The sequence below is a fragment of the Euleptes europaea genome, chromosome 19 (assembly GCF_029931775.1).
Source record: "Euleptes europaea isolate rEulEur1 chromosome 19, rEulEur1.hap1, whole genome shotgun sequence".
In the NCBI taxonomy this organism is placed as follows: Eukaryota; Metazoa; Chordata; class Lepidosauria; order Squamata; family Sphaerodactylidae; genus Euleptes; species Euleptes europaea.
Window position 1 is genome coordinate 6797419 of NC_079330.1, and position 25248 is coordinate 6822666.

Here is a 25248-nt window from a genome sequence, read left to right on the forward strand (position 1 = left end):
GAAACTGACTTGTAGATTTCGCAACTGCGCAGGGAGCAAAAAGATTACCAAGCAGGAGGGGGTGTCTCTGCTCAAGGCGAGAATGGCATAAAAGCAGAGTTTGGGACTCTCTGCTCAAGATTCTCTAATATGACTGTGCTCGCTTCCGCCCGTTTCCAGGTTTGGGGTTTAAGGTAGCCGCGGAGGCGTGAGGAATTGCTATGTGTGCCAGGATCCTGGCTCTGTTTCTCTTGCTTCATGGCATCCTGGGACAAACTATCCCACACCGAGGTGAGTAGGTTAAAATCGCCTGCTTTCTTTTTTCTTGTTTTTTCCTCCTGGGGTTTGTTGGGAACGGTTTGTCTTTCCTTAAAAAAAAAAAAAAACCCAATGCTAATTAAAAGTGCATTTGGATGTTTTCCAAGGCCAACTGGAGATGCGTAAATGGGCTTACCCCTGAAAGGGAGGGGAGGCAGATTTGGAGTAGCAGAGATTCTCTGGCAGTAGATAAGGCGATCGAATGGAACCCAGTGCCTTCCGCTTCAAGGTTATCATCCCGGGAATATTTGGAGCACATTGAAGGCAAAGTCACTCCAGAGATGCTTTTTGGGGTGGTGTGCTCCCCCACTCCCCCCTCCCCATTTGGAAAGTTAGTTTGTCTGTTGCTCCCAGAGAATCATCAATACAGAATGTGTATTATTTCCCCACCCTGGTGCCTGATGAAGTAAAGGAAGCCAGTAAAAAGTGCCAATAATAATTCAAGCAATAATAATTCGAGCAGAAACCGAACATGAGGAGTTACTCCCCCCCCCAAAAAAAAGTTTTATTATTATATAAAGGAAGGGTACAGAAGGAAAAAAGGGGCGAGGTAAGAAATAAAAATGTCCAACAGTTATAGAAAAATTAAATACAGAATAAATGAGGTAGACTATATTGCCCTGCGGTTCTACATCATTTTGTGATCAAATATTCACTCTTATTATAAAATGAAAAAGATATTTAAGCATATGATATAATCTAAAGATGATCATTTTATAAGCTATTAAACATGTTGAATATCTCCGTTACAACTCTACCATCAGGATTATTTCTTAACATGAGGAGTTACTTGAACTTATGAAGCCAGGTCACTGATCCAGCAATTCTCCAGGGTCTTTCCCAGTGCCTGCTATCGAGACTCTTCTAACAGAAGATGGCAGGAATTGAACCCGAGACTCTGTGAGCAAAATGTAGGCGCAGCCTCTGAGCTCTCCTTGTCTCTGCGACAGAATCAAGAGATCTCAAGGCAACGATGCTTTGAGCCCAGAGTGTGAGTGAGTTCTGGACATCGAAGTATTTGGCTTAAGACCCTGATACGGTTAGCTGTGACTGAGGCAGCACGCTTCCCTTGGGACCAAGTGTGTTGAAATCAGCAGGGCTTAATTTTGGAGTGAACGGGATTCAGGATGAGTCGTAAGTCCCGTTGAAAGCAGTGGGCATGCATTCTTGGAAGCTGTCGGCGTGGGAGAATAGAGGATACGGGGACTGCGGAAGAGAGTCAGCGTTTTGCAAAGTGTTCCCCCGCCCACGCTAACTGAAGCAATAGAAGCTGTACACCATAAGAGTAGGCAGACAAATCCCAGCCTTCCCTTGACGTGACTGAGCGGTGCTTTGCTCCACTGCCGCCTGAGGATATCCCTGCAGGTTCAAGGACAGGCAAAAGAAAATAACGCCAGATGCATGCAAAACTGACTCATGGAACTCACTGCCTCATGATGTAGTGATGGACAGGAGCTCAGATGACTTTAAAAGGGGGTGAAACGGGTGGCTGGAGGAGAGGTCTTTATGGTCATTAGCCACGGTGGCTAAGCGGAACCTCGATGTTCAGAGGCAATGTACCTTTGAATACCAGTTGCTGCGGTAGGAGGACAACAAGACAGAGAGACTGGGATCAATGCTGGTCTTTCCAGTTAGCCCTTGTTGGAAGCAATACTATCAAGGATGAATCCATGACCTGACCCAGTAGAGAAATTCTTTTGCTGGTGTAATGATGCTAGGGTTGCCAGGTTCAGGCTGGGAAATTCCTGGAGATTTGGGAGGGATGGAGCCTGGAGAGGGAAGTGTTTGCATAAGGGGGGGGACTTCAATGGGGTATAATGCTATGGAGTCTACCTTCCAAAGCTGCCGTTTCCTCCAGGGAAACTGTCCTCTGTCGTCTGGAGATCACTTGTAATCCCAGATCTCCAGGAGCCTCCTGGAGGATGGCAACCCCAGCTGATGCAGCGACCCAAAAGGCCAGGGAGGTGATGTTTGCGTCGCTTGCTTGCATGGGAGTGAGTGCCTTAACACCCATGCAGGCTGGAGTGTTGTTGTGTCCTGGCTCTGGCCCTCTCTCGGGATGTTCCCGGCACCCATGCAGGCCGCGGGGATCATTCCCTTCGGCGTACGTAAGCGTGACCCGGCTGCAAAACACCATTTGGTGCTGTAGAATTCACTACCTGCCCAACAGTTCAGTATTTTCTTCCTCCATCCAATCCTTTATTTTGGCGTTACCTTTATCCAGACGGGTTAATGTTTCCTTGCTGATTGCCTTCTGGCTTCTCTTTTTAACTTGTTCTTTTTAACTGCCTTCTGCCAGATTTTAAGACCATACGCATAATAAATTCTAGACCCTGCAAGAACTAGGGCGGGAAGAAAGGTGAAATGCTGAAACCAGGGAAGACGGGAAAATTCCGTGATTAGGATTTTCCGTGGGTTTTTAAGAAAGCGGCTACTCAGCTCCAACCTGGTGGATGCTTTGAATATAATGAAGGGTTCCAGGGGGAAGACAGTGGAGGGACGGTGGCTCAGTGGTAGAGCATTGGCTTGGCATGCAGAGGATCCCAGGTTCAATTCCCGGCATCTCCAGTTCCAAGGAACCTGTCGTAGGTGATGCGAAAGACCTGAGACCTTGGAGAGCTGCTGCCAACCTGAGTAGGCAATACTGCCCTTGATGGGCCCTTCAGTAGAAGGCAGCTTTATGCATGCTCACAGCCTTTTCTCTTGGCTCATTTCTGATTTAAATAGCCCCTATGAAATGGCAGTGAACCCTCTGGGCGAGGGGGACATTGGTCGGGCTGTCCTGTTTGGATGATGGGCGACTGTGGAACTCCCTGCCACAAGATCTGGAAATTGGTCACTGGAGCAGGTGGTGTTCAAGGGGGGTTATGCATCTTCGTGGAGGACAGAGTCTGTCAGTAGCTAAAGGAGATCCTCCAGGTTTGCTGTACCTTCTGACTCTCAGGCCAAACAATGGCAGGTTTCGTGTCTTGCGGCAGGTGAGCCGCCATTGGATTTCCTGCTTTGGGCTGGAAATCTGAGATCCGGATTTCTTATGGAACTCACTGCCACATGATAGCGTGAAAATAGACTTCCTTAGAAGGCTCTGAAAAGGGGTTGAACTAGGGTTGCCAGGTCCCTCGTGGCAACCGCCGGGAGGTTTTTGGGGCAGAGCCTGAGGAGGGCGGGGTTTGGGAGGGGAGGGGCTTCAACATCGTAGAGTCTAATTGCCAAAGCAGCCATTTTCTCCAGGTGAACTGATCTCTATCGGCTGGAAATCAGTTGGAATACCAGGAGATTACCAGCTATTACCTGGAGGTTGGCAACCCTAGGTTGGACTGATTCATGGAGGACAGGCCCATTTGTAGCTATTAGCTATGATGGCTAAATGGGACCTCCACGTTCAGATTTGGTGTGTCTGCCCTTCTTGTAGGCCTTCTAGGACCATCTATTTCTCCACAGTGGGGAAGCATAATGCAGAACTAGATGGTCTGATCCGGCAGGCCTTATTCTCTTTAAGAACATAGTATTCTCTGTAAGAACATAGTATCCTTGCTGGATCAGACCAAAGGTGCTTCTAGAACAGCATCCCATCTCCAAGAATGACCAGCCAGATGCCTCTGGGATACTCATAAACACAGCCTTCCCTGGAAACTGCTTTATAGCTCAGTCCTTCAGAGAGTTACTCCAGGCTAAGCCTTAGCCAATTGATTTCAACCAGGTAAAGTAACTCTGTATAGGATTGCACTGTTAGAGGAAGACTGCCTCTGGATATAGGGGTTCCATGTTTCTATCTAAGACTGTTAGAGGTATACTGTTAGAAGTAGACTGCCCCTCAACGTGGGGGTTCTGTTGATTCCATTTATCTGCATAGGATTGCACTGTTAGAGGTAGACTGCCTCTGGATATGGGGGTTCCATGTTTCTATAGAAGACTATTAGAGGTATACTGTTAGAACTAGACTGCCCCTCAACGTGGTGATTCTGTTGATTCCATTTATCTGCATAGGGTTGCATTGTCAGAAGTAGACTGCCTCTGAATATGCAGGTTCCATTTTTTGGCTATTAGCCATATACAGTTAGTGGTGCACTGCCTCTGAACTTGGAGGTTCCATGTATCTAACTTGAGAGCCAGCGTGGTGTAGTGCTTAAGAGCGGTGGTTTGGAGCGGTGGACTCTAATCTGGAGAACTGGGTTTGATTCCCCTCTCCTCCACATGAGCAGTGGACACTAATCTGGTGAACCAGGTTGGTTTCCCCACTCCTACACACGAAGCCAGCTGGGAGACCTTGGGCTAGTCACACTCTCTTGGCCCCACCTAACTCACAGGGAGTCTGTTGTGAGGAGGGGAAGGGAAGGAGATTGTAATCCGGTTTGAGTCTCCCTTAAGTGGTAGAGAAAGTCGGCATATAAAAACCGAGTCTTCTCCTCCTCCTCCTCCTCCTCCTCCTCACATGCCAGACGTACGCTTCATTAATATGATTAATCCTTTGTCAAAAAGCCCTCTGGACGGACGGCCATCACCGTCTCGCCGACCAATCGAAATCTCCACGCAGGATCCCCCAGAATGAGATATTTTGCAGCAGCATCCAAGAACGTGTTAGGTCCATAAACAAACCCCGCGGCTTCTGTTTCGGGGCTTTCTGGAAAAGCTGAGCTTGAATCCTGGCAAGGCTGAATGGTGGGACTCAAACTATAAAGAGCTGCTCCAGGGAGGAACGCCAGCTGGCTCCATCCCGGGCATGGCTCGCTGATGGAGCAGCAGAGAGTGCCGCCCATTTGGATGTTAGGTGGAAGCTGAGAAGCCAGAATGTTAGAACTATAGTGCTGGAAGACAGCAGAGAGTCCGAGCTTCGAATGAAACAGGATTTGCCTGTTGCCAAATATCCCTTAATTAGGCCAATATCGTCTGGCTTCGAGTCAGGGAGGTGCATCTTTGCTGGATCAGACCCTACATTAATTTGAGGTTTTTAGCCAATAGGAATTTATTTAATTTATCTAAGGATTATACATCCCCTCGTTTTAGATATCGTATCTTTTTAACTCCATCTTGTAATTGATATGAATGTTTTAATGGCTTTGCCGTATTAATAATAAATCTGAATCTGACCCTGAATTTATTTTGTTTAGAGCCAAATCGCTTATAGACCAGTAAACCATGCAAGGCATATAGCGTAATGCTATGTCTGCTTACTCAGAAGTAAGTCCAGCTTGTTCAATGAGATTTCTCCCCAGGTAAATGTGCACAGGATGGCAGCCTTGGCTGATCGATCAGTGAATTTACTGAAAACCTTTTCATTGATCCAAAAAAATTGCCCATGATATAAATATTTTTGAAACATTCTTTTTCAATGCAAATAGTAAGACAGAAGAACAGATGATAGATGCTTTTTTACAATGCCTCTTCTCATAAAGATTCTTTGTGTGACATTCATAGTTTTTTTTAAAAAATAGTGTCTTTTTTCCTTGGAAATGGTTTTTCTTCATGAGCAAATGCAAGCAGTTCAATTGATCAATTCCATCTCATTCAGGTAATCAGATGACAGGCTTAGGTTTATCACCCCATTCCTAATGGCCTCCAAGCAGTGTGCAAAGGTCCCCTGTTGTCCCCCAGCATCTACTTAGCACTCAGAGGTATATTGCTCCTGATCCTGGAGGTTCCATTTTAGCTCTCCCAGCTAACGATAATCTTCCATGAATTGGTCAGATTCTTTTGATAAATCCCTTTAAGCTACAAAAAGCCCCGGTGTGGCAGCAAATTCTTTTTTGCTTTCGGTGCCCGGGAAATCTGCCATACCCTTCCCCTGTGCAGGGAGATTCCGTTTTCTTCTCGAGTCCATGGGCAGCTTTCCCTTTATCTCTCTTCCAGCACAACATCATTTTCTCTTGCAAGGAATGAGCCAGAGGAGATGGGGACCAAAGGGTTGGAGGATAATGTGCAATTAACGGAAGCGGGCTTATCTCTCTTGGCAGTGCAGAAATCTTGCATTTCTTCCTATCACCTCTGGAAGAAACTGTTATAAACCAAGCATACAGCCATGGCTTATGCACACCGTTGCAGCTGATCAGGCACAAAGCCTGGTCTGGCATTTATTGATTTGTTTTGTTTCTACCCCATCGTCCCCTCCCAGGGGGATCCAAAGCAGTTGACGTCGTTCTCCTCTTCTCCATCTTATCCTCAGGACAATCCTGTGAGGTAGGTTAGGCAGAGAGTGTGCCGCCCGGCAAGCTTCCATGGCAGAGTAAGGATTCAAACCTGGGTCTCAGTAGGGCTGCCAACCTCCAGGTACTCAAACAAAAAAATCCTCGTGCTGCATTCACAAAACACATAAAAATACATAAAATCATAAAAATACCACAACTATGACCAAGGATATTTTCCAGTGTACTAGCTGGAGATCTCCTGCTATTACAACTAATCTCCACCCAATAGAGATCAGTTCCCCTGGAGAAACTGGCCGCTTAGGCAATTGGACTCTATGGCATTGAAGTTCCTCCCCTCCCCAAACCCCGCCCTTCTCAGGCTCCGTCCCAAAAACCTCCCGCCGGTGGCAAAGAGGGACCTGGCAACCCTAAGCATAAGAGCAAGGCTGCTTGTACACATTCCCCCCGTTTTCATCTGTGCGACATTCTTACCCCACTCATCCTACCTTGCAGGGTGGTTGTGAGGCTCCGAGACCTGCAGGGGGAAGGAATGGATGTACTTCAAGTGAACGAACACGCTCTAGGTGACGTTTTAAAACAATCTCAAATCCAGCAACGGACTTTGCCCTTTGCTTTTTCCACAGGCACTCCGGGGAGGGGGGATGCTACATTATTATGGGCAGGGGCAGCTCTGGCTGGTGGGTGTGGCTTTCTGGTTTGCCTGGCATTTGCCCCCTTCCCTTCCCCTCCCCACGGGGCTTCTCTCTGGAGCTGCTATGTCTCTCCCCGGTCTTTGATGACTAAGGAATCCAACCAGGAGAGAGGTTAATTAAACAGTTAGGTGGGGCATCTTTCATTGCTCAGAGAACTCTCTCGGCTCTGCCCAAGGGAGGGTTCGCAAACAGCCGGGGAAAACGGCACAGGGGGTGCCAGGCCAAAGCAGAAGATCAACGTTGGGTTTATTTCCAGGCTTCTTCCAACAACAGAGTTAACTCTCTGTCATGTTTAAGCCTTTTTGTGTGACAAAGTAAGGAGGTAGTTAGAGGTGGTTAGATGGCCATCTGTCAGCAATGCTGATCCTATGACCTTAGGCAGATGATGAGAGGGAGGGCATCTTGGCCATCTTCTGGGCATGGAGTAGGGGTCACTGGGGGTGTTGGGGGGAGGTAGTTGTGAATTTCCTGCATTGGGCAGGGGGTTGGACTAGATGACCCTGGTGGTCCCTTCCAACTCTATGATTCTATGATTCATGTACAGGGTAGCCAGGTTCTCCTCTGGCCACCGGCGGGGGGTGGGGTGGGTAGGGTTGGCAGATCCAGGCTGGGAAACTCCTGGAGATGTGGGGATGGAGCCTGGGGACAAGGAGGAGGAGTTGGTTTTTATATGCCGACTCTTTCTACCTCTTAAAGAAGAATCAAACCAGCTTACAATCACCTTCCCTTCCCCTCCCCACAACAGACATCCTGTGAGGTAGGTGGGGCTGAGAGAGCTCAAAGCTGTGACTTGCCCAAGGTCACCCAGCAGGCTTCATGTGTAGGAGTGGGGAAACCAACCCGGTTCACCAGATTCGAGTCCACCGCTCATGTGGAGGAGTGGGGAATCAAACCCGGTTCTCCAGATCAGAGTCCTCCGCTCCAAACCACCGCTCTTAGCCACTCCACCATGCTGGCTCCAGGAGGACAGAGACCTCAGTGGAGTACAATGCCACAAAAGTTCACCCTCCAAAGCATCCATATTCTCCAAGAAAAATGATCTCTATAGTCTGGAGGTGAGCTGTAATTTTAGGGGATCCCCAGGTCCCACCTAGCAGCTGGCATCCCTACCTTTGTCCCTTCACTAGAATCAAGTCGAATAGCATGCTCTGGACTATACCACAGGGGTACAGGTCTGGCTGCTTCCCCTTCTGTGAAAAACCGCCTGCATGAAGAATAGTAGCATGTCAGGGTAGAGTCTTGAATGGAACTAGCTTTCTACAGGCAGGGAGATTCTCTCTTGCAGCAAAGCGGTCAAACCCACCCATTCCACCAAGCTGCCTTCTACCGAGTCAGAACTTTGACACGTCCAAATCAGTCTTGTCTACTCTGACTGGCAGCCGCTCTCCAGGGCTTCAGAGGGAGGTTTCTCACACCCCCTGCCCTAACTGGAGATGTCATGGATTGAACCTGAGACCTCCCGCACGCAGAGCAGGGGCCTCTACCGCTGAGCCGCAGCCCCTTCCTGAAGGTGGAATAGGCCAGGGGGAGCTATACCACGTAATATTGCTGACTGGATTATCTGGTCTACGTAGGTAGGCTGGATCCGTGCAGAGCTTGAAAGACCAACATTAGAACTGTCATTATCAGATCCGACTGAAGAGCCTTTTAGCCTAGCATCGTGTTCCCAACAGGGGTCAGCCAGATGCCCGTGGACACCTGCCATTTGGCATGTCGAGGACAGCAGAGTGCAGAAGGGTTTTGTCTTCCCCGCGTCTCTGTTAAGCTAAAGAACAAACCCCGACTTGGATTTCAAAACAGATTCAATAAATAAGGCATTACGGAGAGCGGAGGAGAATCCTCAGCCATTTGTAATGGGGGTGTCAATCAGTAATTTTTGGGATGAGAAAAGGGAGAGCTTCAAAGAACGTTGTTCTTCATCTGTGCAGTCTTGGAAATGGGGTTGCCAGGTCCCTCTTCACCACCGGCGGGAGGTTTTGGGGGCGGAGCCTGAGGAGGGCGGGGTTTGGGGAGGGGCTTCAACGCCATAGAGTCCAATGGCCAATGGTCACTGGGGGTGACCAGGTGAGCTGATCTCTATCGGCTGGAGATCAGTTGGAATAGCAGGAGATCTCCAGCTAGTACCTGGAGGTTGGCAACCCAATTTGGAAATGACCCCCCCTTAATGTTTGGTCCCGTTTTCCTCATCATTTCCCAACAAGATGTGAATTATGGTCCCCTAAAGGGTTTAGGTTTAGCTGTCCGTTTCACAAGTGTGGTCAGTTTCTGGCACACGCATTCCTAGCATGGTTAGCAAGCCGGACACAGCGATAGGGCTGAAATCTCCCTGTTCGATCTCTCTTTCCTGCTCTGAGAATGAATACATGCAATCTGACGGCCCACCAAAGTTCCCCGTGAGCGGTGGACTCTAATCTAGAGAACCTGGTTTGATTCCCCACTCCTCCACATGAATGGTGGACTCTTACCCGGTGAACCGTGTTGGTTTCCCTGCTCCTCCACGTGAGCAGCAGACTCTAATCTAGAGGACCGGGTTGGTTTCCCTGCTCCTCCACGTGAGCAGCAGACTCTAATCTGGAGAACCTGGTTTGATTCCCCACTCCTCCACATGAATGGTGGACTCTTACCCGGTGAACCGTGTTGGTTTCTCTGCTCCTCCACGTGAGCAGAGGACTCTAATCTGGAGGACCGGGTTGGTTTCCCTGCTCCTCCACGTGAGCAGCAGACTCTAATCTGGAGAACCAGGTTCAATTCCCCACTCCTCCACACGAAGCCTGCTGGATGACCTTGGGCTAGTCACAGTTCTCTCCAAACTCTCTCAGCCTCACCTACCTCACGAGGTGTCTGTTGTGGGGAGAGGAAAGGAAGGCGGTTGTCAGCCGCTTTGAGACTCCTATCGGTAGAGAAAAGCGGGGTATAAAAACCAGCTCTTCGTCTTCTAAGCTCGAGTTGGTCACGTCTCATGATGAGTACAAACCAAGGCTGACTGGGGATATTTGCGGTGAGGACGTTTCTAGCCCGGGGGCGCAGCGTTGTCAGAACATACCAGGAAGTCATGGACAGCCTGTGACTTCAAATACATTTCTGGATTTCCAGGCTCTGTTTTTTCAATCTGCGGGTGGGGCACGAGGGGGCGGGAGTCATCCACATTCCAGCAGAGACCTCCAGACCAGACTTGCGGTTTTTGGAGGACCGCAGTATGGGATTAATGCGAGTTGTGTCATTTTGTGGGGGGCCCTCTGCCCTAAGCAATGGGAAACTGGAAGGGTTTCGCATGAAATGGTTGTACTGTGGACCTCTAGCAGATCTGTAAGATTCATTTCTATTAGGGATGAATGAATGTCACACGTTCCATCCAGCATGGTGTAGTGGTTAAAAGCGGTGGTTTGGAGTGGTGGACTCTGATCTGGAGAACCGGGTTTGATTCCTCCACATGAGCGGCGGAGGCTCTAATCTTTGAGGAGGGCTCAAAGCCAGCTGGGTGACCTTGGGCTAATCACAGTTCTCTCAGCCCCACCTACCTCACAGGGTGTCTGTTGTGGGGAGGGGAAGGGAAGGTGATTGTAAGCCGGTTTGATTCTGCCTTAAGTGGTAGAGAAAGTTGGCATATAAAAACCAACTCTTATTATTATTATTATTATTACCACAACCCAGCAAGTTGGGATGCCAGCCTCCAGGTGGTGGCTGGAGATCTCCTGCTATTACAACTGATCTCCAAGCAACAGTAGGGTTGCCAGCTCCGGGTTGGGAAATACCTGGAGATTTTGGGGGTGGAGCCTGAGGAGGTTGGGGTTTGGAGAGGGGAGGGACTTCAATGCCATAGAGTCCAATTGCCGAAGTGGCCATTTTCTCCAGGGGAACTGATCTCTGTCGCCTGGAGATTCCCAGACACCACCTGGAGGTTGGCAACCCTAGGTGGCAGAGGTCAGTTCACCTGGAGAAAAAGGCCACTTTGGAAGGTGGAGTCTACGGCACTGTACCCTACTGAGGTCTCTCCCCTCTCCACACCCCACCCTCCCCAAGCTCCACCCCCAAATCAACAGGAATTTCCCAACCCAGACTTGGCAACCCGAAGTGGATGTATGCACGGGCTCATTTCCACCAGCCATCAATGCTCATTTGAGCAAACATCTTTGGGCCGCCAGCCCCCAGGGAGGAAACACCTATCACAGCAAAATTAAAGACAAGGGGGGAAATGTCCAGCACTACCACCAGCACAATAGTATTCCCGTTATTATGGCACGTTTGAGAGAGAGGCAGGAAGGTGCCTTTGAGAAGCAGCATATTTCTTCTGCTTGGTCATCCTTTCTGTTCTAGGTCCCCCTCCCTGTCCTCCAGCTTATTTTAGCGATTGTATAAATTGTGACTTTAAAAGGAACTTGGCACCAGATGGACCCTGACGGAAGAAAAAGCCAGTGCTGCCTGTGTGGACTCCCCCCCACCTCCTTCGGCTTTTTAGGCCTTGCTAGAAAAATTCCAGGACACTCCCAAAATCTTGCTACCGCCAAGGCTTTTTGGTAGGGGAGCCCGATGCCGAATGCTATGCCCAAACAGGGCCAGGCTGTGATAGCCCCAAACAAGAGCCTTTTCACCAGGGGGTCAGGATCCGCCTTCCTGCTAGGCATGGTTTTTTTGTGGGAAGGTGGTAATACTTCTTAGAATGCCAGCCGACGTGCCAAGGGAGGCAGGGCAGGGAGAAACAGCCAATTCTCAAAAGAGACCAGAAGAGAAGAAGAAGAAGAGTTGGTTTTTATATGCCAACTTTCTCTACCACTTAAGGGAGAATCAAACCGGCTTCCCCTTCCCCTTCCCACAACAGACACCCTATGAGGGAGATGTGACTAGCCCAAGGTCACCCAGCTGGGTTCACGTGTAGGAGTGGAGAAACCAACCCGGTTCACCAGATCAGAGTCCACCGCTCCAAACCACCACTCTCAACCACTACCCACCCAGGCTGCAGGAAAACCATCTTAGGAGCAAGCTCTGTTGACCAACATATACTCTCCCTGTTTACAAATTGCCACTTACAATTTCCTGGTTCTCCTCTATGGAAAACCACAATTTTTGTCCTGATTTCTGTCCGGGGTTGGGAGATGCTTTGTTAAAATTCTGAGTGTTTTCCATCCTTCAGGGTTCAGTTCCACTTCCAGAATCTCAGGAAATTGTCTAGGAGACAGGATGCATCTTGAAAACACATGAATGCATGAAGCTGCCTTATTCTGAATCAGACCTTTGGCCTATCAAGGCCAGTACTGTCCTTTTATGCAGGGACTTTTCCCCGCGGTCACCCCCGCCGACTGCTTTGGGGCTTCCTTTTGATTATGCGTGCCTTTCCCATTCGTCGAAGGTCACCTTGCTCTCCCTGCGCTTTTTGCCCGTGTTTTCCAGAATCTGTTTTAGCCAGAATCTGGAAAATGTGGGCAAAACGTGCGGGGAAAGCGAGGCGACCTCAGACGGACAGAAAACGCATGCATAATCGAAGGGAAGGCCTGAGCAGTCGGCAGGGGTGACCGCGGGAAAACTTTCCCTGCATAAAAGGCCTTTGTCTACTCTGGCAGGCAGTAGTTCTCCGGGGTCTTGGGCTTCACATCACCTACTGCTTCCCCTTTTAAACTGAGGATGCTGAGGACTGAAATAGGGACCTTCTGCCCACAAAGCTGTAGCCCTCTTTAAACGATGCTGCCTTATGGTCAGTCAGACCCTTGATTTTACCAAATTTGATATTGTCTACTCTGACCGGCAGCAGCTCTCCAGGGTCTCAGGGAGAGACCTTTCAGATCCCCTGCCGCTTTTTTAAACGGGAGATGCCGGGGATTGAACCCGGGACCTTCTGCATGCAAAGCAGATGCTCTAGCACTGAGCCACAGCCCAGTACGCAGCCCTACCAATCCAAGCGTGAAGACAAAAGTGCAGTGAATTGAACAGGCTACCTGTTTCAAAAACGGCAGCTGCCGAGGTCTGTTTTGTACTGTTTAATACAGGATAATGATGTTCTAGTATATTATTAGCCAACGACCTGTTGCCCTCCTGGTTTTTAAATGAGCGGAGGACGCGTTGACTGCAGAATGAATGAATTTCACATGCAAAGTACAGTGAAGGGCTTTTAGCCCTGTGATGGGGCGGAGCTCGTAAATGATTCTGGACTGACATCAGAGGTGTTCCAAGCATGCATTTCTCCCGGGTCCCCCACCCCCTCTTTGAAATATTCATTTCTCCCTGGCAGCCAACTGACAAGACCGTTAGGAAAAGTACTTTCTTTCCAGGTTTCCACCACCCTCCCTTTCAGACAAATTCCCTCCAGGGCAGCTTACAACAGATTGCCAAACTACCAGCTTTAGTACCTGAGCGGCATCTACACCATAAGTTGCGCATTTATATTCTGCTAAAAGCCCAAACAAACAAAATACCTTTTCCACAGCAGCCGAAGGGAGCAAAACGGGCACCGGGTGAAAGTTTAGGGAGGGCATCCCATAGCTGGGGGAGCCACAAGAGGTAAGACACCTCCCCTGATAATTTCCCATTTAACTCCCAAAGTCTGGGGAGGGGGCTACTTGAGAAAGACCTCACCTGACAATCTTGAACACATGAAGCTGCCTTATACTGAATCAGACCCTTGGTCCATCAAAGTCAGTATTGTCTACTCAGACCGGCAGCGGCTCTCCAGGGTCTCAGGCGGAGGTCTTTCGCATCACCTGTTTGCCTAGTCCCTTTAACTGGAGATGCCGGGGATTGAACCTGGGACCTTCTGTATTGCAAGCAAAGGCTCTACCACTGAGCCACAGCCCCGCCCCAATTATCTTAGTGCACGGGTAAGCCAAAACAAGTAGGACCCACAGAACAGTTGAATTTTGATTCCCCAAAACCAAATGTCATATTTCAAGGCCAAATTTTATGCTTGAAATCCATACCAGGAATCTTTCTGTTTTTTTCTGAATCGGGTTACTGGTCCGTTCAATGCAGGATTTTCTATTCTGATCGGCAGGGGTTCTCCAAAGTCTTGGGTGAAGGTCTTTCCCCAAAACCAGCTTCCTGGGATTATTTGAACTGGCAATGCCAAGAATTGAACCCAAGACCATCTGCACACCAAACAGGTGCCCTGAGCTACATTTCCTTCTTTCGAGTTTCAAGACTTGATATTTTGTCCAGGTGGTGTTCCCCCCACCCCCTCGGTTTCTTTGCAGCTTGACTCGGGCAGCTCCACCACCCAAAGCAGTCCCTGCAAATGGGGTTGGAATTGTTCAATCAATCAATCAAAACCTTTATTGGCATACACAATACCTGCAGAGAACATAATCATACAATTTTACTCAACAGAGCTTGCCTGTTCCCAGTGTCTTTCGCGGATCCACATTGCATGTTGCAAAAACTTGGCTACATGGTCAGTTGTGGCCACATCCTGAGTAGACATAAGAAAGACCACCTTGCGCTCAGCTGGGTGTCGTTCCCTACCAGCGAACAACGGGTTGATGAACTTAAGGCGGATTCTCTGATAAAGAGGGCAGTGCAAAAGAACCCGTGCAACCGATTCTATGTGATCCATTCCACAGGGGCATAACCTTGCAGAGAGCGGTACTGATTGAAATCTCCCCTGTAATATTGAGGAAGGAGCCCCGTGGCGCAGAGTGTGGTAAGCTGCAGTATTGCAGTCCAAGCTCTGCTCACGACCTGAGTTCGATCCCGAAGGAAGTCGGTTTCAGGTCGCCGGCTCGAGGTTGACTCGGCCTTCCATCCTTCCGAGGTCGGTAAAATGAGGACCCAACTTGCTGGGGGTAAAGGGAAGATGACTGGGGGAGGCACTGGCAAACCACCCCGTAAAAATATAGACTGCCTAGTAAACGTCGGGATGTGATGTCACCCCATGGGTCAGGAATGACCCGGTGCTTGTACAGGGGACCTTTACCTTTTAATATTAATGAGGGTAGCATATTGAATCTTGCTAACATATGTGCTCTTCTTTGTTTTGGATCCGTTCAATGAGAAAAATAGGTTGCCACTGAACGTTCACATTTTGCCATCCCCAAACTCACACAAGCCCCCTTGGGTTGGAATTGTTGAGCATTTTAATGGCTGCTGCTGTCTTTCTCCCCCCCCCCCCCCGTGCCTTTCCTAGGTCCCCATCCCTCCATCCCCGATGTAGAAGGGGACCTCCTCTTCCTGCTGGACAGCTCTGGCAGCGTCTCCTACTACGAATTCTCCCGGGTCAAGGAGTTCATCGCCGACCTCCTCCGACCTTTCACCTTTGGTCCCCACGATGTCCAGACCAGCGTGGTTCACATCAGCACCGTCCCCACCATGGAGTTCCCGTTCGACCGCTACCTTTCCAGCGGGGCGGTCCAGCACGCCATCCGGGGCATCCAGCAGGTGATGGGAGACACCAACACGGGCAAAGCCCTTTCCTTTGCCAAGGAGACGCTCTTCACTGGAGAAGCTGGCGCCCGGCCCGATGTGCCCAAGGTGTTGGTGTGGATCACCGACGGGTTCTCCACGGACGACGTCTCCCGGCCCATGCAGCTTCTTAAGGACTTGGGGGTCACGGTTTTCATCGTCAGCACCGGTCGCGGGAACTACTTGGAGCTTTCGGCTGCAGCCAGCCAGCCGCCGGAGAAGCACCTGCATTTCGTGGACATGGATGACCTGCCCATCATTATCAAGGAGCTGAGAGACTCCGTAACAGGTACCTAGACGAGATGTCAGCTCAGGTCAGACCAAGGTCTTCTATTTACAACGTGTCCTACCCAGATGGGGAGGGGCTGTGGCTCAGTGGTAGAGCATCTGCTTGGCATGCAGAAGGTCCCAGATTCAATCCCCGGCATCTCCAGTTAAAGGGACTAGGCAGGTAGGTGATGGGAATGACCTCAGCCTGAGAGCCTGGAGAGCGGCTGCCGGTCTGAGTAGACAATACTGACTTTGATGGACCGAGGGTCTGGTTCAGTAGAAGGCAGCTCCATGCGTTCATGTGCGTCATCCCCTCCCTCTCATGATCTGCCTAAGGTCATAGAATCAGCATTGCTGACAGATGGCCACCTAGCCTCTGCTTAAAAACCTTCATGGAGCCACCAGCGGGAGGTTTCGAGGACAGAGCCTGAGGAGGGCAGGGTTTGGGGAGGGGAGGAACTTCAATGCCATAGAATCCAATTGCCAAAGCAGCCATTTCCTCCAGGGGAGCTGATCTTTATCGGCTGGAGACCAGTTGCAATAGCAGGAGATCTCCAGCTAGTGCCTGGAGGTTGGCAACCCTAAGTGTGGATTTTGCCTTCGGCAGCTTTCGGTGGGTCAGTTTCAGAGCAGGTGTCCCCCCTGGCAACCCAAAAACACCCCCCCCAATAAAGCTTTTGGTTTGCTGGATTGTCCCTTACAATGCACCTCCTTTTGATACTTTATTACCCAGCTGCTGGAACCCCCGGTCTGCTAAGAGTTTGGAAATTCAACAAGGGTTACTATGGAAGTGGGAAAATTTTCCACCCACTTCCTGGCAGCATTTCTTCCCTCTTTGGTTTCAGGAATGACCTGTATTTTAAAGCTGTCGGTTTCATAGGATTACCCTGAGTTCCAGTATGACGGGAGCAAGAGAGGCGTTTCTCACTAATCACCAAAGAAAAACAGATAGTAAGAGAGCTTTCTCCCTCTCCCAGAAGGCAATTCCCGACCTTGGGGGAATCTACTCATCTCTAGGGATTGATCTATGCATTAAAAAAGAAAAAAAAAGAATGTGGTACACATGAACCCATGAAGCTGCCTTATACTGAATCAGACCCTTGGTCCATCAAAGTTCAGTATTGTCTACTCAGACCGGCAGCAGCTCTCCAGGGTCTCAGGCTGAGATCTTTCACATCCCCTACTTTCCTGGTCCCTTTAACTGGAGATGTTTGCGGATTGAACCTGGGATCTTCTGCATGCCAAGCAGATGCTCTACCACTGAGCTATGGCCCTTTCCCAAAGACTTCAATGTTAACAACACATGAACACATGAAGCTGCCTTCTACTGAGTCAGACCCTTGGTCCATCAAAGTCCGCATTGTCTACTCAGACTGGCAGCAGCTCTCCAGGGTCTCAGGTAGAGGACTTTCACATCACCTGCTTGCCTAGTCCCTTCAACTAGAGATGCCAGCCAGAGATTGAACCTGGGACCTTCTGCATGCTGAGCAGATGCTCTACCATTGAGCCACAGCCCCTCCCCTTGTGTCCTACTTCTAAATTTGGCAAAGTCTAAACTATTCCAGGATAGAGAGGTGGGAATGGAATGGAGTTCTGCCCCAACCAAAGGCCTTGGGCTTAATTTAGGCTCTTTGGGGGAGGCGTATTTCCGGAAGGGAAGCAGTAAAGAGAGGTTCAATGTAACTGGTACATTCTCCCCAGGTCATGCTCACTGCCTTATACTGAATCAGACCCTTGGTCCATCAAGGTCAGTATTGTCTACTCAGACTGGCAAGGGCTCTCCAGGGTCTCAGGAGGAAGGCTTTCACATCACCTCCTGCCTGGTCCTTTTCAGCTGGAGACGCCTGGGACTGAACCTGGAACCCATGCCACTGTGAGGGGATTGCAGCGTCACCAGTCCCTCCTCGGAGGCCTCGAGTTACGGGCAAACAGGTCCGGCCATGCTAAGCTTTTCGTGCCTGCCTAGACCGGTTGGTGGGATCCATTTTAGATTACAGAATTGACTCGGCTGCTGGGGTGGAGTGGTCCAGATCCATTCGGTCCTCCCCACCCCCACCCCCCGAGCTTTTCAGCACATAACCCAAGCTCACGGGCAACCGGACGAAACATGCTCTGCCTCCCCCAGGAGCTTATTTTAAAAACCTGTTAGTGTTTACGATGCTCCACAATTCTGTTTTGTTTCCAGTCAAGGGAAGCCACCCAGGGGGATTTTGACCGGCGACTCTGTCGTCTGGCTCGCAAGCTGGGTCGGCCTTGCCAGGAGTCGCCTGGCAGGACTGAAAGGGAGGACGGGCCCGTTTCGAAACAATGCCCGCTTGTCTGTTTTACAAAGACGAGCTTTGATGGACTTGCACATGATATCAAAGTGCAACCTCTGGGCATGTTCCCAGGCTGCCAACGCTGGGTGCTCTCAGCCTCCCTACCCTGAGCCTGCATTAGAGGCTGGCGTCTCGTGCTTTCGATGCTTGTCCGAGTGTCAGGGCTGAGAAGATGGGGGCTATTGCTCTGGGAAGCCAGGAGGGGCAGCCCGTGGCTCTACTTCCCCCCCACCCAACGTTCCCTGTCCTCAGCTATCCATAGCTACTAGTCCAAATAGATGCATCTCTATTCTCTCCAGGATCAGAGGAGCATGCCTATTACATTAGGTGCTGTGGAACACAGGCAGGACAATGCTGCAGCTGTCATCTTGTTTGTGGGCTTCCTGGAGGCATCTGGTCGGCCACTGTGTGAACAGACTGCTGGACTTCATGGGCCTTGGTCTGATCCAGCAGGGCTTTTCTTATGTTCTTAGATCTGAGATCGCTCTAGGGACTTTTTCACCAGGTGCAAAGGGACTCGGGCCAGGGTTTGACAGCCAAAAGTGGCTGGCAGGAACGTGTCGCGTGGTCCATGCCAACACTGACGGTAGTGGAAGGGAATGGGGTGTGGCGCGCAGGCCCGGCTCGTGGCACCGGTGCCTCCCGCAGGCCTAACCGCCAGAATCCTCCTCTTCCCCCTCTGCGTGCAGCTGCTCCCTTCGAGGACAAGTGAGGTGAGGTCACATTTCCTGCCTGTGACTTCTTGTCTGGGGCGAGTAATGTCAACAAGCTGGGGATGAAAGGAGGCCGGAAGGCTAACAGCAGCCTCCTGTAACTGTTGCTCAGTGGAAGAGCCTCTGCTTGGCACGCAGAAGGTCCCAGGTTCAGTCCCAGGCATCTCCAGCTGAAAAGGACCAGGCAGGAGGTGATGTGAAAGCCTTCTTCCTGAGACCCTGGAGAGCCCTTGCCAGTTTGAGTAGACAATACTGACCTTGATGGACCAAGGGTCTGATTCAGTATAAGGCAGCTTCATATGTGTACTCATCCACTTGGAAGCCAGAGACTCTGGACCAAACTAGATGTTATGCCAGGGGTCTCCAATAGGGTTGCCAACCTCCAGGTGGTGGCTGGCGATCTCCCACTATTACAACTGATCTCCAGCTGATAGAGATCAGTACCCCTGGAGAAAATGGCCGCTTTGGCAATCGGACTCTATGGCATTGAAGTCCCTCCCCAAACCCTGCCCTCCTCAAGCTCTGCCCCAAAAATCTCCCGCCGGTGGCAAAGAGGAACCTAGTTCCCAACCTTTCTGGGCCTGTGGGCACCTTCGGAAACCTGAAGAAGATTTGGTTTTTATACCCCACTTTTCTCTACCTTTAAGGAGTCTCAAAGCAGCTTACGATCGCCTTCCGTTCCCCTCCCCACAACAGACACCTTGTGAGGTAGGTGGGACTGTGAGAGTTCAAAGAGAACTGTAACTAGCCCAAAGTCACCCAGCAGTAGCGGGAGATCTCCAGCTACCACCTGGAGGTTGGCAACCTTAGCTGTGGTACTGGGTAAAGGGGGGGGTAATGCTCCTTCCTCAATATTTCCATTCAGGGAAATGGTGCAGGTGGGCAGAGTTAATCTTACATGCACACAACATGCTCCCCAATCCATACTGGGGAGTTGCTCTTTACAATTAAATTACACATCTGGGAACCACAACATCCCACGCAGTTTGGCCCCAACAAAGGAGTCCCCCCCATACACAAAAACTCTCCCAGCCTTTTAGAGGTGGCCTCTGCTGCCATCTGCCGGCTACTCATGTACCTGATAAACCAGCCTCTTCAAAATCCTGCCTGCCTGGACTCGTAGGTCATTTATGCATGGTCGCTTTAACCTCCTTTATTCCCCGTTTCAGACAGGATCAAAGTAACCCGGGTTGGGGGAAACTGTCTGCGTTGACTGGAATGATCAGGGACCAAACTGTGTGCTAATGGAGGCACGAATACAGAAAAGCAGTCTCCCAAGTTCAAATCAAGTCCCACCTCTTTAAATGCTGCTCGCAACTCACCCTGAGAGAAGACTTCCTCCCCCCCAGACCCAACTGCTGCATAAAAAAGCATTTTAAGAACAAAAAACGGAGCAATCTGAAAGAAGGGGGGAATCCAAGCCTCTTTTTAAAAAAGCCTTTCTTTTGCTCAGAAAGAGCTCCGAGGTAGCAGGAAGCACTTGAATCCCTGGCTCTTTACATGCTGCTTCATGATTGGCTGTGAGAGAAGCCAAGCTTCTGTGCTTCCCCTGTTTGGCTGCCTTGAAGAAGGGTTTGGAAAAGGGTGGGGCGAAGCTCAACCCGGGAAAGGTGTACGTTCGCTCTGTGGCTCTGGAATGAGCCAGGAAGAACAGTTTGACTCGGTCCAAAAGAGGAATGGGGAAAGCCGGGTTCGTTTTGCGTTGAAGCAGCATTGAGCTTCCAAGGAATGAGGTATCGTGCATCCTGAAAAATTTGAAACAGGGAAGAAAGGAGGGTTAAGCGACCACGCATAAAACACCTTAGGCCATTTATGCCTGGTAATTAGCAGCACGTTCCAGGCTGAATTGCCCCGCATATTTTTTTCACTCTGTACCATCATTCAGGAAGTGACTGCAAAGGCGGCGCATACCTGCTTCGCATTTCTTAAGAGCCCCTTTAATGCGACCTTTTGTGTTTGCTCCGCTCCCGTCGCGAAGAATCCCCTCAAGGAAGCATGCAAAATAACAGCCACGTGTTAGCTATGCACAAGGCGGTTGCTATGCAAACAGGAATGAAGGAGCAGGTGAGTGTATGTGTGGGGGTGGAATTTCTCCTTTTGCATCGGGACCTTGAATAGGCATTTTAAAGGTCGCATTTAAAAAAAGAGATTTGAGCGAGCATCAATATTGACCCTGCATAAATGGCCTTACAAAAAAGGGGGAAAAGGAAAAAGAAGCGGAGCCACAATTTCAAACTAAACATTTTCAGGTTTAAAGAAGAGAGAGCGGAAGAATCACCCACACCTAGAGGAGCCCGTCTCCTCTGCATTTTGGCCTTAGCCACTAATCTGAATAGGTTCCCTGGGTGGAAAGAGGTGAATTCAGAACGGATTCGTGCAGAGAGGCAACTTCTCCCTGTGTCTCCCCCTCCAGATGTCATCCAGGCCAAACGTCTGCGCGCCACCGACATCTCTTCCAGCAGCTTCCGGCTCGTGTGGCCCAAACTTCTCGCTCGTGACACCGGCTATTACGTGCTGGAGTACGCGCCTACCGGACAACCCAGGCGGAAACTGACCAAACAGCTGACCGGCGACCACACTACTGCCCTGGTGGTTAACCTCGTACCTCAAACCACCTACGAGGTCGCCCTCATCCCCGAGTCCAATGAGAGGTACATCCCCCCTCAGACAACCAGAGTCACCACTTTGGAAGGTAAGCGCCATCAAGGAAACATCTGTTTTGGAGAGATCGGGGCCAAAGGCAGAAACTAGCTGGCCCGCAGCCAGAGTGGTGTAAGGGGACAGAGTGGTGGATTGGGACCCTGGGCAACCTGGGTTCAAAACTTCACTTCTGCCGCGGAAGCTTGCGGGGTGACCTTGGGCCTGTCACGAACGCTCAGCTTGGCCTACCCCACAAGGGTGTTGTTGCGGGGAAATGGAGGAGACGAGAATAACGTTCTATGTTGCTTTGAGTCCCAATGGGGGAGACCAGCAGGAGGTAAATAAATAAATGCAATACGTGCACATTCATGGATTTTGATTCTCATAGAATCATAGAGTTGGAAGGGACCACCAGGGCCACCTGGTCCAGCCCCTTGCACAACGCAGAAAATTCACGACCTCCCCCACACACCCCCAGTGACCCCCTACTCCATGCCCAGAAGATGGCCAAGGTGCCCTCCCTCTCATGATCTGGCTAAGGTCATAGAATCAGCATTGCTGACAGATGGCCATCTAGCCTCTGCTTACAAACCTCCAGGGATTCTCTCCCCATATTCTTTGTTGCATGAGTGCAAGAGGAGGTTGCCTGGTGCTGAGGGTGGAGGCAGTCTGCATATGCTCAGAGTCCACTGATGAAACGTGAATATGTTGCTTTTATGCTGACTTCGATTGCATTTTTGAACGGGAGTTTCAGTTTGTTGTACTGATGTGATTGTAGGCTGGGAGGATGCCTGGAGGGCTTTTCAGTGGAGAGGTGACGTTTGCATGACTTGGGAAAAAAAGCTCTTGAACGACTTTCTTCTTCTCCGCAGAGGTTGTCAGCCCGGTCCGGGTTCTCATCTCGGAATCCAAACCCCACAGCGTCCGGGTCAGCTGGTCCCCAACCCCAGAAAGCGTGGCCTCCTATCAAGTCTTGTACGGACCTCTGCCCGCCAACTCGGTCAAGTTGGTGGTGGTGGACGGGAGCCGGAACAGCACCGTCTTGGAGAACCTGGCAGCCAACACGACCTACTTGGTGACTGTCTCCGCTATTTACAAGTCGGGGAAAGAGAGAGCTCTTTCGGCCAAAGCCTGCACTCAGGAAGGTGAGTTAGTTCCGAACAACCATGGAGAAGCTCTTTGCGTATGCTCAGAGGGACATTGTCAATGAGGGTTTTTAAAAAGAAGGGGCAGAGCCACATTTGCAAGTGGGTGGTGCTAAACAGGGATGATTAAAAGAGAAGGTCTGGAGCTCTAAGGCCAACAGTACCTTGGAGGATTTGCTTCCGTTTGCCTCACTGGGGTGACACAAAATTTAAAGGGACTGCAGTTGTTGTAGAACAGAAGAGTTGGTTTTTATATGCTGACTTACCACTTAAGGGAGAATCAAACCGGCTTACAATCACCTTCCCCTCCCCACAACAGACACCCTGTGAGGGAGGTGGGGCTGAGAGAGTGTGACTAGCCCAAGGTCACCCAGCTGGCTTCGTGTGTAGGAGTGGGGAAACAAATCCAGTTGATTAGCCTCTGCCGCTCATGTGGAGGAGTGGGGAATCGAACCCGGTTCTCCTGATCAGAGTCCACCGCTCCAAACCACCGCTCTTAAGCACTACACCACGCTGGCTCTTAGTTAGTTCCAAATGACCATACAGAAACTCTTTGCATTTGCTCAGAGGAGCATTGTCGATGAGGGCTTTTTTAAAACAAGGAGCAGAGCCACATTTGGGGGTAGGTGGTGCTGAACAGGGATGATTAAAAGAGGTCTGGAGCTCTAAGGCAACCTTACTTGCAGGCTCAAAAAGGTTGGGAACCCCTGTTGTAGAGGATAACCTAAATATGGGGTCTTTCCCCTGCTTTGTCACTTATCAGAAAACTCCAAAGTGAAGCATCTACGCTTCGAAGACCTGGGCCCCAGCACCCTGAAGGCCTCTTGGGACCCTGCAGATGGCGACGTCCTTGGCTACCGCGTCCGGTGCCGGCGGCAGGCGGGGCCTTCGAACCTCCTCAGCGTCTCGCCGCAGATCAACAGCGTCCTGTTGTCCAACCTGACCGCGGGCAGCGCCAACAAAGTGTGTGTCAAGCCGGTGTACAAAAACATTCCCGGGAAAGGCTTGTGCCGGATGGTGCGCATGCAGCCGGGTGAGTCGGGGCCGGGGGGGTGTTTTTCTCTTTCCTGCAAAACTCGCCAGCCCAGATCGGGAGCGGAGGGGGTGACTGCGGGCACTTCCGCACATGCCGAATAATGCACTTTCAATCTGGTTTCAACGCACTGTGTGGAACTGCAAAATCAACTTGCAAACTGTCGCTAAAGTGCATTGAAAGTGGATTGAAAGTGCATTATCCAGCATGTGTGCCTCTCTTGGCTCAGGGGCCGGATAAGAGCTCTCAAGGGGCCATGAGCCAGCCACCCTCCCCCACTTGGCCCGACCAAGTGACGTTTATGTCAAATCCGGCCCTGGTAAGAATTGAGTTCGACACCCCTGCCTTATAGCTTTGGAACAAATGCAAAAATTCCCTAAGAGAGAGACTATGTAAGCACTAAGCCTGTTTGTTAGGTGAAGTGGGTCACTGTTTCCAAGCCAGTCAGACCCCCTCAATGCATACCCTCCTCCTTGAGACCCTGGAGAGCCGCTGCTGGTCTGAGTAGGCAATACTGACTTTGCTGGACCAAGGGTCTGATTCAGTAGAAGGCAGCTTCATGCGTTCAGTTTCCGAACCTGTGGTCGTCAATCCTAAGCAAGACTGAAGGGTGACCTGAAGGAGAGACTTAGGGAGTTGGGTTTGTTTAGTTTGGAGAAGAGAAGGTTGAGGGGAGACATGATAGCCATGTTTAAATATTTGAAGGGATGTCATGTTGATGAGGGAACTAGCTTGTTCTCAGTTGCTCCAGAGACTAGGACACGGAGTAATGGATTTAAACTAATAGAAAAGCGATTCCACCTAAACATTAGGAAGAACTTTCTGACTGTGAGGGCTGTTCGATGGTGGAATGTGCTGCCTCGGAGGGTGGTGGAGTCCCCGTCTTTGGAGGTCTTTAAGCAGAGGCTAGATGGCCATCTGTCGGGAGAGCTTTGATTGTGGGATCCTGAATGGTGGGGGGAGGGTTGGGGTCACTGGGGATGTGGGGGGAGGTAGTTGTTAGTTTCCTGCATTGTGCAGGGGTTGGACTAGATGACCCTGGTGGTCCCTTCCAACTCTAGGATTCTATGAAGCAGGATAAATAAGCTCAACTGTACCTATCATGCCACATGGTATACTACAATTCCTTTAGGGGAGGGGCTGTGGCTCAGTGGCAGAGCATCTGCTTGGCATGCAGAAGGTCCCAGGTTCAATCCCCGGCATCTCCAGTTAAAGGGACTAGGCAGGTAGGGGATGCGAAAGACCTCTGCCTGAGAACCTGGAGAGCCGCTGCCGGTCTGAGTAGACAATACTGACTTTGACGGACCGAGGGTCTGATTCAGTATAAGGCAGCTTCATGGGGAGGTGCCATGGCTCAAAGCCTATGCTTGCCATGCAGAAGGTCCCAGGTTCAATCCTCGGCATCTCCAGCTAAAGGGACTAGGCAGGTAGGGGAAGCGAAAGACCTCTGCCTGAGACCCTGGAGAGCCGCTGCTGGTCTGAGTAGACAATACTGACTTTGACGGACCGAGGGTCTGATTCAGTATAAGGCAGCTTCCTGTGTTCATCATGTGTTCGTGTGGTCCTGTTTCCAGCCTCGCAGGTGAGAAGCTATCGACATCGACGGAGAGCCTGA

At 50.4% G+C, this 25248-nt stretch overlaps 1 protein-coding gene across 1 annotated transcript; it reads left to right on the forward strand.

Annotated features, from left to right (window-relative positions):
- On the forward strand, nucleotides 1-25248 carry VWA1 (von Willebrand factor A domain containing 1). The gene is made up of 6 exons (XM_056865190.1): nucleotides 1-270; nucleotides 15240-15803; nucleotides 21229-21507; nucleotides 22328-22600; nucleotides 23364-23633; nucleotides 25208-25248. Exons 1-6 carry the CDS (start codon nucleotides 201-203, stop codon nucleotides 25246-25248), a joined length of 1497 nt encoding a protein of 498 aa, XP_056721168.1. The 5' UTR covers nucleotides 1-200.

Bases quoted from the DNA above. Each gene is read 5' to 3' on its own strand.
- VWA1 (XM_056865190.1), top strand. From the start codon at position 201: ATGTGTGCCAGGATCCTGGCTCTGTTTCTCTTGCTTCATGGCATCCTG. The intron at 15,804-21,228 runs GTACCTAGACGA...CTCCCCCTCCAG, and splicing joins GCTGAGAGACTCCGTAACAG to ATGTCATCCAGGCCAAACGT. The intron at 23,634-25,207 runs GTGAGTCGGGGC...TCCTGTTTCCAG, and splicing joins GATGGTGCGCATGCAGCCGG to CCTCGCAGGTGAGAAGCTAT.